This window comes from Trachypithecus francoisi, unplaced genomic scaffold (assembly GCF_009764315.1).
Source record: "Trachypithecus francoisi isolate TF-2019V2 unplaced genomic scaffold, Tfra_2.0 Lachesis_group4, whole genome shotgun sequence".
Taxonomy (NCBI): domain Eukaryota; kingdom Metazoa; phylum Chordata; class Mammalia; order Primates; family Cercopithecidae; genus Trachypithecus; species Trachypithecus francoisi.
This window is the reverse complement of record NW_022681469.1, coordinates 7,378,252-7,390,912: the sequence shown is the minus strand read 5'-3', so window position 1 is coordinate 7,390,912 and position 12,661 is coordinate 7,378,252. Positions and strand designations below refer to the sequence as shown.

At 44.6% G+C, this 12,661-nt stretch overlaps 1 protein-coding gene across 1 annotated transcript in view; it reads left to right on the top strand.

Moving 5' to 3' along the window:
- The window catches only part of GALNTL5 (polypeptide N-acetylgalactosaminyltransferase like 5), a 65,086-nt gene extending 57,911 nt beyond the window's left edge, over window positions 1-7,175 (top strand). Inside the window, 2 exon segments of the mRNA XM_033193492.1 lie at window positions 1,815-1,964; window positions 6,893-7,175. Of these exon segments, the coding sequence (XP_033049383.1) occupies window positions 1,815-1,964; window positions 6,893-7,048 (306 nt within the window). The 3' untranslated portion in view covers window positions 7,049-7,175.
- Window positions 7,176-12,661: the final 5,486 nt, after the last annotated feature.

Sequence of the window (12,661 nt, the reverse complement as noted above, 5' to 3'; positions counted from 1 at the left end):
GCTAAACACTGTCACATGGACACAAAGCAGGGAACAACAGATACTGGGGCCTTCCTGAGGGTGGATTGTGGGAGGAGGATGAGGATAGAAAATTACCTAGTGAGTACGATGCTCATTACCTGGGTGATGAAATAATCTGTACTGTAAACCCCCAGACATGCATTTTACCCACAGAACACACCTACACATGTACCCTTGAACTGAAAACGTAAGTTGGAAAGAAAAACAAAACAAAACTGGTGTTAGGAGGAAAATGCTCCTTCATGTATCAGCTAGCTTTTCCTGTATAACAAACCATCCCAAAAACACAGTGCCTTAAAACAACAAGCAATGGCTATTTCTCATAATCCATTGTATCGCTAAAGTGGTTCTTCTAGGCTTAGCCAGAATGGCTGAGTTGTGCTGGTGTGAGAACTACTCATGGAGTGGTTAGAGTAATTAAACAAAAGAGTTATGGCAGCCGGGCATGGTGGCTCATGCCTATAATCCCAGCACTTTGGGAGGCTGAGACGGGTGGATCACGAGGTCAGGAGATCGAGACCATCCTGGCTAACACAGTGAAACCCCGTCTCTACTAAAAATACAAAAAATTAGCTGGGCACAGTGGCAGGCGCCTGTAGTCCCAGCTACTCGGGAGGCTGAGGCAGGAGAATGGCGTGAACCCGGGAGGCGGAGCTTGCAGTGAACTGAGATCCGGCCACTGCACTCCAGCCTGGGCAACAGAGCGAGACTCCATCTCAAAAAAAAAAAAAAAAAAAAAAAGAGTTATGGCAAGTGTACTGTAAGATGAGAAATCAGGTGCAAAAGATTTATATCATAAGCATGTTCTTTGGGGTATTATTTTTAATAATAAAAATCAGAAGCTACCAAAATGTCCAAACAACTTAAGACTTTGAAAATAATTTCATACAACATCAAATGACAAAAAAGCAAGTTATCTTAATGTTGTTGTGTCTACATGAGTTTACCTATGTATCTGGGTTAATATTGACTCACTCAGAATGTTAGGACAAGAAGTGAATTATGTTTTCGTCTGTGTGCTTTCCTGTATTTGCCAAGTTTTCAATGGCTATATTTTACTTTTGTGTAGTAAAATCAATAGAGATTAAAAGTGAGCAACATAAGGAGTTTTAGGTATTAAAAAAGATGAATAATTGAATTCAGTCACGATCAGCATTTCTCTTGTTTCTTGCCTACATCCAGCAATTCCTGTAGGTAATTATGAGAGAGGCAGAACCCCTTTGTCTTCATTGCTGGCTCTCAGTCAGGCTTTCTAAATTTGAAACTTGCACTCTGCTGTGAAACTTCTGTGTCACTGGGCAAACTTCTTAACCAATGTGTTAGTTTCCTCATCTGTAAAATGGGAATAATCACAGAATCTGAATTATAAGACTGTTGTAATAATTAGTCATTTTTATGGGTTTTTGTTGTTGTTGTTTGTTTTTTTTGTTTTTGAGGTGGAGTCTCGCTATGTTGCCCAGGCTGGAGTACAGTGGCACAATCTCGGCTCACGACCTCTGCCTCCCGGGTTCAAGTGATTCTCCTGCCTCAGCCTCCCAAGTAGCTGGGATTACAGGTGTGAGCCACCACACCTGGCTAATTTTTGTATTTTTAGTAGAGACGCAGTTTCACCATGTTGGCCAGGCTGGTCTTAAACTTAACTCCCTTCCTCAGGTCATCTGCCTGCCTCAGCCTCCCAAAGTGCTGGGATTACAGGCATGAGCCACTACACCTGGCCATTATATTTGTTTAAAAGCAGCTGCCTATTATCAGTAATAATGCATTCATATGTTTTTTATTCTTCTTATGCCTAGATCTGGATGTGTGGAGGCCAACTCTTTATAATCCCCTGCTCTCGAGTAGGACATATCAGTAAGAAACAGACTAGAAAAACTTCTGCAATCATCAGTGCCACGACACATAACTACCTAAGACTGGTGCACGTTTGGCTGGATGAATATAAGGTGGGGAACACATCCTTGACTTGGAAAATGCATGTGAGGCCGGAGCAGGACTTGTTCTGAGGAAGCCTGCTGCTGCCTTTCCAGATCCAGCGTTTGTTCTGGAGGTCATTATCCTCAGCAAATTAACACAGGAACAGAAAACCAAATACTGCATGTTCTCATGTATAAGTGAGAGCTAAACATTGTACATGGACACAAAGCAGGGAACAACAGGTGCTGGGGCCTTCTTGAGGGTGGACTGTGGGAGGAGGATGAGGGTAAAAAACTACCTATTGATAGTTATTGATAGTTGTTCTTTTCTCTGTTTTTCTCGAATACAGCACCCCTCTAACCCCTCATCAATCCATCCCCAACCCTATTCTCAGTTCATCCTAAGCTGCTACTCTTACACCTCATTATTTTTGTTTTAATTTCTGGGAAAACTCAAGTCTCTCAGAAGTAAATCAACCAACATGAGCAGTCATTTTATGGAGGTGCTGATCTATTCCCTCCGTTCCCACCTCCAGGGAATTGTCCCACACCTGAAGCAAACAGCTTCTCCTTGCCCTGTCCCCACATGCAACTCTTTTTTTTTTTTTGAGATGGAGTCTTGCTCTGTTGCCCAGGCTGGAGTGCAGTGGCGCCATCTCACCTCACTGCAACCTCCACCTCCCAGGTTCAAGTGATCCTCCTGCCTCAGCCTCCTGAGTAGCTGGGACTACAGGCACATACCACCATGCCTGACTAATTTTTGTATTTTTAGTAGAGACGGGGTTTCACTATGTTGGCCAGGCTGGTCTCAATCTCTTGACTTCATGATCCACCCACCTCGGCCTCGCAGAGTGCTGGGATTTACAAGCCTGAACCACCGCACCTGGCCCATGTACAATTCTTGAGATTCTTTTTCTTCCCCGCTGATTTCCCAAGCGATGTGGATGCTGCTGGTCATGGGACTGTGTGAGAACTTCCACTACCACTTTTCGACCAGCAGCCAAAGATTTCCGTATCAAAGCTGTACCCTATTATCTGTGCATTTCCCCAGGAGTGAAGTACCTTGCCAGGACTTACAAGGGTGCATGTCCATCCAGAAGCTATGTATAAATAAATACAAAATCCCCAGCAAAATCTCATTTCAGACAAACAAATGGAAATATGTAAGAATCTCTCTGACAGTGTATGTCCTGGTCTTCATCTTATGTTTCTCTAATTGAAAAAACACACTTTAATTATGAAGGTAATAATGCTCCATTTCTTTTGTAATTAGAGAAATGTGAATTAAAACTTCAAAGAGCTATTTCAACATCACCGCTTAGATTGGCAGAATTTTAAAAGTCTGACAGGCCTGGCTGGGCACAGTGGCTCATGTCTGTAATCCCAGCACTTGGGAGGCCGAGGCAGGCAGATCACCTGAGGTCAGGAGTTTGAGACCAGCCTGGCCAATATGGAGAAACCCCGTCTCTACTAAAAATACAAAATTAGCCGGGTGTCGTGGCACACTCCCATAGTCCCATCTACTTAGGAGGCTGAGGCAGGAGAATCTCTTGATCCTGGGGGGAGGAAGTTGCAATGAGCCAAGATCGCACCATTGCACTCCAGCCTAGGCAACAAGAGCAAAAGTCTGTCTCAAAAAAAAAAAAAAAAAAACTTATAGGCCCAAGTGTCAGTGAGCAATAGGATCTCTCAGCTTTTGCTTTATGGGAGTGTTGACTTTTACAAAATTGCATCTGAAAACAGCATGGCAGCATCTACTAAAGTAAAAGATCTGAATACCTTGTGATTCAGCAGTTCTGCTCATGCATATGCTACAGAAGCGAGTGCTTTTGTGCACCAGGATGCATGAACAAGAAAACCAGTACACAGCATTATTTCTTTTAGCCAAAACTTAATACAATACAAATACTCATCAAGAGTAGAGTGGACAAATGTGATATATTTAGTTGCTATAATCCTATACAGCAATGAAAATTAACTGGACAGGGTGTGGTGGTTCATGCTTGTAATCCCAGCACTTTGGGAGGCTGAGGCGGGTGGATCACCTGAGGCCAGGAGTTCGAGACCAGCCTGGCCAACACAGTGAAACCCCATCTCTACTAAAAAGACAAAAAAAAAATTATCCGGGCATGGTGGTGGGCATCTGTAATTCCAGCTATTCGGGAGGCTGAAGCTGGAGAATCACTTGAACCCAGGAGGTAGAGGTTGCAGTGAGCTGAGATCACAACACTGCACTCTAGCCTGGGTGACAAGGGCAAAGCTCCATCTCAAAGGAAAAAAAAAAAAAAAAGAAAATTAACCAACTATAGTGTATAGTCATGTCTCACTTAACGACAGGAATATATTATGAGAAATCATCATGAGGTGATTTCATTGTTGTGGGACTATCATAGCGTGTACCTACACAAACTGGGATGGAGATGGTATAGCCCATTACACACCTTGGCTCTATGGTATAGCCCATTGCTCCCAGGCTGCAAACCTGTATGGCACGTGACTTTACTGAACACTGTAGGCAGTTGTAACCTAATGGTAAGTATTTGTGTATCTAAACATATCTAAACAAATGGCAAAGTAAAAATACGGTATTATAATCTTATGGGACTACCATGATGAACGTGGTCAGGCATTGACTGAAAATCATCACATGGTGTGTGACTGTACCTACAAGAGCATAGGTAAACTTCAGAGATGTGATGGTGAATGAAAGCAGCCAAACACAATAGAACTTATACTGTATTATTTCCTTCCTGTAAAGTTCAAATGGGTAAAATTAAACCATATAATTTGTGCATGAATAATCAGATATCAAAGCTAGAATGAAAAGAAATGAATTTGTAATCAAGATAGCATTTAAAACAAAGGAAAAGGGTTATGATCAGGAAAGAAAAGGCAGGGGGATTTCAAGTTATCCTTCAAAATTAGAATATATAAACACATCTCATTCTTTTAAATAGTTCCTTTAACTGGATCTACCAAAATTGATCCCATAAATAAATAATAAATTGATCTACCAAAATTGATCCCTTTAACTGGATCTACCAAAATTGATCCCATTAATAAATCCCAGAATGCTTACCAGTTGATAAGCATTCTGATTTCGCCGGCTTTTTGCTATTTTCTTCACAATCCTCAAACGAGAATTCTTTTTTTTTTTTTCTTTCTTTTGAAACAGAGTCTTGCTCTGTCACCCAGGCTGGAGTGCAGTGGCACAATCTCGGCTCACTGCAACCTCCGCCTCCCAGGTTCAGTGATTCTCCTGCTCAGCCTCCTGAATAGCTGGGACTACAGGCGCATGCCACCACACCCAGCTAATTTTTTATATTTTTAATAGAGATGGGGTTTCACCATATTGGCCAGGCTGGTCTTGAACTCCTGACCTCATGATCTGCCTGCCTTGGCCTCCCAAAGTGCTGGGATTACAGGCATAAGCCATCATGCCTGGCCTTGAAATGAGAATTATTGACATAATTTTTTGTACGTATTTTTGCAAATACATCTTTGGAATAAATTCAAGACATGAACTTGTTGGGGCAAGAGTTAGTGCATTTTAAATCCTGATGGGGTAACATCCAAATGATCTTCACTGTGTGTCTCGTCATCTGTGCTGCCATCAAATGTATATGAAAGTGCCTGTCTTCTCATATTGGTTAGAATCGAACTGTTCGTTTTAATCAGGTAGGTTAAAAACATCTCATTGTTTAAATTGTATTTCATTACAACAAATCTTGAGCTTATTTTCATGTTTGTTGATTTTTTTTTTCTGTGAATGCTGGTCATGGATCTAGATGGTTGAACTGAATATAGCTATTTCTGCATGGTTTACTGAATTTCACAAAGCATATAGTGCCAAAAAGTTAACTTAAAGGCATATGATGTTAAGTATAAAAACCAATGGATTGCATAATACAGCACAGTGGGAAATTTAGTGACTGATTGGGACAAGAGAGGGCTTTGGACAGGAAGATGTGCCTAAGGTCATCCATGCTGTCTTGTCTCCAAAATGATGGCAACCTCCCCCATCTGCAGGTTCGTCCCCTGCACCAATCCACCTTGGGGACCTAGGGGTGGCAGAATGTGATGGTAAAAAGACCTACGGTGGCCATGGATCCCCAGGGAGAATCCAACATGGCATGCCCATAATACATTAATTTGGATGAGCAAACTCCTTCTGTCATTCAACACTATCACTATCCTGTCTGCCAGGCCTGGGAAAACACAGATGAAAAGATAAGGGTTCTGTTTGCAAAGGGCTTCAGTCTACTTAGAATACCTTTTTTCAACAGGGGGCCAACAGAGTCCATTAGACATTCATTCTTGGGGCTTCCTCAAGTCAGAGCACACAAAAAACTAACCAAGTGTGGTGATAATAATGACCATCTCAGGCATGACGGTTAGTATGTGCCAGCCATGCTCGCCCAGGGGCTTTGCATGTCCCCATTAGACTGTTCAACCCTCACAACCACTTCGCAAGTGGAGGACTTGCCTAAGGTCACGCAGATCCTGAATGGCAGAGCCAGACTTTGAACCCAGGCTGTACTCCTGCAGGATCTATTCTCCCTTTACTACATCATCCCCCATTTCTGAAAAGACAAATATACTGATCAGGACCAGGGAGTAAGGGGGATTGTCCTTGGGTATTGTTGAAAAAACAGGAGAAAGGGGATACCACAATAGGTGGCTGTGATTCTTTGGCTGAGAAACAGGACCCAGTCTTCCTGGATCCCGCTATGCCACTTAGGGTGCCGTGGCACGTGCTGTGAACATGTGCATGGTGGGTAAATCCGGGGTCCCATAGTATGTCTCTGCCTTCATTCCTTGGAGAGAAAAAAATTGGGATCTGGAGGGCTTTTTTAGTTCACATGATGAAAATACCTGTGTCTATGTTAGATATAATCATTTGATCACCAAAGATTTGTTTGGCTGAACATAATGGCTGACTCTATATTTTCACGTAGGAGCAGTTTTTTCTTCGAAAGCCTGGTCTGAAATATGTTACCTATGGAAACATTCGCGAGCGTGTTCAGTTAAGGAAACGACTGGGTTGCAAGTCATTTCAGTGGTATTTGGATAATGTCTTCCCAGAGTTGGAGGCATCTGTGAACAGCTCATGAGAGGAAAACAAACACTTTGATTAATAAAGGGTTAAAAGTCTCCTAATCATTCAACATAGTGGCACAAGAGTGTAAGATTGGAACATCGTGGAATTATGTGAAATGCAATTAAAAAAATATGACCAGAATGGTCTATGATGTGGGCACCTTTATTTCCCCTTTAATGAAAATTCTTAATACTTTGTTACTCCTCTGCTACTGAATTTCTGAGGTGACAAGACCTTGAACATTAGAAATGTCCTCAGTGGTCACACAGTTACGACTCTATCATACAGCTGACTGAGGTAAAGTGCATTTGTTTGCCACACCCACCTGGCCCTGGTGGACTGTAGGGGCTGCTTTCCCTTTGCCAACCCAGCTTCTGCCCCAGACAATCTGTTGCGATTGCCTTCTTAGGGAGCCATGCTCTGGTGACTTTGGCTGAGCTGCAGCAAGCTCCTTTCTTCCTGCCAGGGTAGATTCTGGTAATGACACCTTGCTCAGCTGCACACCTGAACGTCTGGTGTCCAGTCCACCTGCCTGGGTGTCTGGTCAGCTCTCCAGGCCAGCTTCCCCATCTGTCCCTGCCAGCCCTTCTGTCATCTGAAGATACTCCCTCTTCCAGGAGTCTCACTCTGTCACCAGGCTGGAGCATAATGGTGTAATCTGGGCTCACTGCAACCTCCGCCTCCCGGGTTCAAGCAATTCTCCTGCCTCAGCCTCCCAAGTAGCTGGGATTACAGGTGCGTGCCACCACACTCAGCTAACTTTTGTATTTTAGTAGAGATGGGGTTTCACTATATTGGCCAGGATGGTCTTGATCTCTTGACCTTGTGATCCGGCTGCCTCGGCCTCCCAAAGTGCTGGGATTACAGGCATGAGCCACTGTGCCCAGCCGATTTTGCCTTTTTCATGTCTGTCTCCTCCTATGGCTCTGGCCTCCAGCTCTCCAGACACTTCTTGACTCTTGGTAAACAGTTTAGCTAGGATCAGGGAAGCAGCAGCTATGTGCCTTGTCTGTCCTGTGTAAACACATTCTCAGATGTCCAAAGTACTTCTTTGGCATCTTTGGGGTTAGACAGATCACTGTTGGTTTCACGCTGATGACGGTGGCTAAGAAGGTGAAAGACACTGAATTCAGAAAGACAGAGACAGATAACGAGAGGAAAAAACACATTGAAAGGGGCCAAAAAAAAAAAAAAAAAGTGGAAGAGAATATGCTGGAAAGAAGGTAAGTTAGTTTTTACTGCAGAAAAACAATTTGAATCATCTATTGAGCTCATCCAATCAACAATAAGTGTTTGCTTGAAGCCAGGTATTTTTCTAGTTGCTGGTATACAGCAAGGAATGAAGTTTTTTGTTTTGTGTGTTTGTTTTTGGAGACCGAGTTTCACTCTTGTCGCCCGGGCTGGAGTGCAGTAGCCTGATCTCGGCTCACTGCAACCTCCACCTCCCAGGTTCAAGTGATTCTCATACCTCAGCCTCCTGAGTAGCTGGGATTACAGGCACCCACCACCATGCCCAACTAATTTTTGTATTTTTAGTAGAGATGTAGTTTTGAGAGGTGGCAACATGCTAGCAGCCCTCACTCTCGGCGCCTCCTCGGCCTCAGCGTCCACTCTGGTGGTGCTTGAGGAGCCCTTCAGCCTGCCACTGGCACTGTGGGAGCCCCTCTGTGGGCTGGCCGAGGCCTGAGCCGGCTCCCTCTGCTTGCGGGGAGGTGTGGAGGGAGAAGCACTCGGAGCCTCAGGCCAACACCGCCGGCCCCAGGCAGTGAGGGGCTTAGCACCCAGGCCAGCAGCTGCTGAGGGTATGCCGGGTCCCCCAGCAGTGCTGGCCCGCCGGTGCTGTGCTCGAATTCTCGCTGGGCCTCAGCTGCCTCCCCACGGCGCAGGGCTTGGGACCTACAGTTGCCATGCCTGAGCCTCCCCCCGCCACTCCCCCCACCAGGGCTCCTGCCTGGCCCGATCCTCCCCGATAAGCACCGCCCCCTGCGCCGCGGTGTGGGTCCCATCAACGGGCCAAGGGCTGAGGAGTGCACCTGGGCTGAGGAGTGCAGGTGCAGGGCACGGGACTGGCAGGCAGCTCAGCCTGCGGCCCCGTGCGGGATCCACTGGGTTCCTGACTCTAGTGGGGACTTGGAGAACCTTCATGTCTAGCTAAGGGATTGTAAATATACCAATCAGCACCCTGTATCTAGCTCAAGGTTTGTAAATACACCAATCAGTACTCTGTACGTAGCTAACCTAGTGGGGACTTGGATAACTTTTCTGTCTAGCACTCTGTGTCTAGCTAGAGGATTGTAAACGCACCAATCAACACTCTGTCTCTAGCTCAGGGATTGTAAACGCACCAATCATCACTCTGTCAAAATGGACCAATCAGCTCTCTGTAAAATAGACCAATCAGCTATCTGTAAAATGGACCAATCAGCAGTATGTGGGTGGGGTCAGATAAGGGAATAAAAGCAGGCTACCCAAGCCAGTCAGTAGTAACCTGCTCAGTCATGTTACACAGACGTTGTTGTTTGTAATATCTCTTGCTGCTGCTCATTGTTTGAGTGCATATCATCTTTATGAGCTCTAACACTCTTTGTGAAGGTCTGCAGCTTCACTCCTGAGGTCAGTGACACCACGAACCCACTGGGAAGAATGAACTCCAGACGCCCCACCTTAAGAGCTGTAACACTCACTGCGAAGGTCTGAAGCTTCATTCTTGAAGCTAGTGAGACCACTAACCCACCAGAAGCAAAAAACTGCAAATACATGTGAACACCTGAAGGAACGATACTCCAGACTGCCATCTTTATGAGCTGTAACACTCACCACGAGGGTCCGCAGCTTCATTCTTGAAGTCAGGGAGACCAAGAACCCAACAATTCCAGATACGGTTTCATCATGTTGGCCAGGGTGGTCTTGAACGGCTGACCTTCCCAAATTTGGCATTACAGGTGTGAGCTACCGTGCACAAGTGCTGCAAATAACATCTTTATACCTATTTATTTAGGAAAATACTGTGTAAAATCTATTGCTAGACCGACATGGGGTGATCTATTACAGCTTCTTGGCAGACAGACATGGGGTGATCTATTACAGCTTCTTGATTCATCCTTTAAAAGGTTGATTGGGCAGCATGAAACAGCTGCTACGCTGTGATTGTATTCTTGGCCCATACATTATACTTTTCCTGTTTGTAGAAAGTCATTTAAAAATTAATCATAATAAACCCATGCGTCTACTAAAATTATGATAAAATGCAAAACAGGCCACCCGTGGTGGCTCACGTTTGTAATCCCAGCAGTTTGGGAGGCTGAGGAGGGCGGATCACGAGGTCTGGAGTTCGAGATCAGCCTGGTGAATGTGGTGAAACCCGGTCTCTACTAAAAATACAAAAAGATTAGCCAGGTGTGGTGACGTGTGCCTGTAATCCTAGCTACTCGAGTCTAAGGCAAGAGCAGTGCTTGAACCCAGGAAGCAGAGGTTGCAGTGAGCTGAGATCACACCACTGCACTCCAGCCTGGGCGACGGAGTGAGACTCCGTCAGGGGGAAAAAAAAAAAGCAAAACAGAACCTGGGCTCAGTGGCACATGCCTGTAATCCCAGCTACTCGGGAGGGTGAGGCACAAGAATCGCTTGAAGGTGGGAGGCAGAGGTTGCAGTGAGCCCAGACCAAGATTGCGCCACTGCACTCCAGTCTGGGTGACAGACTCTGTCTCAAAGAACAAACAACAAAAAAAGCAACATAGAAATCCTGTGGCTGAAAAAATAAAAGAGAATTATAGTAGTATAAATATGGAGTATCTTTTTTTTTTTTTGAGATGGAGTCTCGCTCTGTTGCCCAGGCTGGAGTTCAGTGGCCGGATCTCAACTCACTGCAAACTCCGCCTCCCGGGTTTACGCCATTCTCCTGCCTCAGCCTTCAGAGCAGCTGGGACTACAGGCGCCCACCACCTCGTCCAGCTAGTTTTTTGTATTTTTTTAGTAGAGACGGGGGTTTCATCGTGTTAGCCAGGATGGTCTCGATCTCCTCACCTCGTGATCCGCCCGTCTCGGCCTCCCAAAGTGCTGGGATTACAGGCTTGAGCCACCGCGCGGGGCCTGGAGTATCATCTTAAAGCAACAACTTTTTTCTAGTGTTGAAGTTTGAGAGTATATATGTGTAATATATATAATGATATATATGCAACATTAAAAAATATATTTTTTATGGTAAGCATAAAGAATGGATGCTGTCAATATCAACTTTCCCAAAAGCAAAAGACAAGAGTGTTCTCTTTTGTTAAAAGCCATGAGCATAATATTAAGTCTTAGTAGATAACACACGTAAGTCCTAGAAATTGTTTAGCATGTCCCTTGGACAGTATCTTCTTAAATATTGCTTCAGTTGACCCTAACAGAAAAATCAGAATCAATATCCAAATATTTGGTGTGATTAAAGGGAAATTGATACTGGCCTATAGGTGGCAATTTTTTGTTTTTGTATGGAAATTAAAAAATCTGATTTGTATTCTGAAGCTAGTTGAAAAGTATCTGGTAACCTGTTTAAGGTTTTTTACAAAACAGTTTTTGGTATGATGAAGTGCTCAAACAAGTTTTTTTTTTTTTTTTGGAGACGGAGACTTGCTCAGTCGCCCAGGATGGAGTATAGTGGCCCAATCTCGGCTCACTGCAAGCTCCGCCTCCCTGGTTCTCCTCATTCTCCTGCCTCAGCCTCCCGAGTAGCTGGGACTACAGGCGCCCACCACCACGCCTGGCTAATTTTTTGTATTTTTAGTAGAGATGGGGTTTCACCCTGTTAGCCAGGATGGTCTGCGATCTCCTGATCTCGTGATCCAACCGCCTCGGCCTCCCAAAGTGCTGGGATTACAGGCGTGAGCCACCGTGCCCGGCCATCAAACAAGTCTTAAGCCCGGGAGTTCTGTAACTGAGACATCCTTCTAGGAATTTATCCTAAGATACACCAGTATGAAATAATAACTAAGAAGAGCTGACATTTGCTGAGCTTTTACTATGTTTCATACTCTGCTGTAAGTAGTCTGCATGGATCATCTCGTTTCATTCATACAACAACTTTAAGAGTTCTGCTATCCTCATTTCATAAATAAGAAAATGATGGTTAGAATTTGCCCAGGTTAAGGTTACCCTATTTGGCTAATAAAAACACAGGATGCCTGGTTAAAACTTGAATTTCAAATAGACAATAACATTTTATTGTACATATGGCTATATTTTGAATATGTCCTCTGTGATTCACGTTGAGACAACTGACAGTGCAACAGTGCTACAGTTTGAATACCTTTTATCCCCACCAAAATTCATGTTGAGGCTTGGACCCCAAGGTAACAGTGTTGAGACAGAGGAGGACCTTTAACAGGCTTTGGAGTCATGAGGGATCAGCCCCCATGAAAAGATTAATGTAGTCACTGAGAGTTCCCAGTCTCTTGGGACTGGATTAGGTACCTTGAGAGCGGGTTGTTAATAGGTAACATTGTAACACTGCCCCTTTAGCCAGTGCCCGCTTCCCCTTGGATTCTCTGCCACATTATGATGTAGCACAAAGCCCTCACCAGCAGCCTACCAGATACGGCTGCTGGATCATGTACCTCCCAGCCTCCGGGAGAGTGAGAAAACAAAT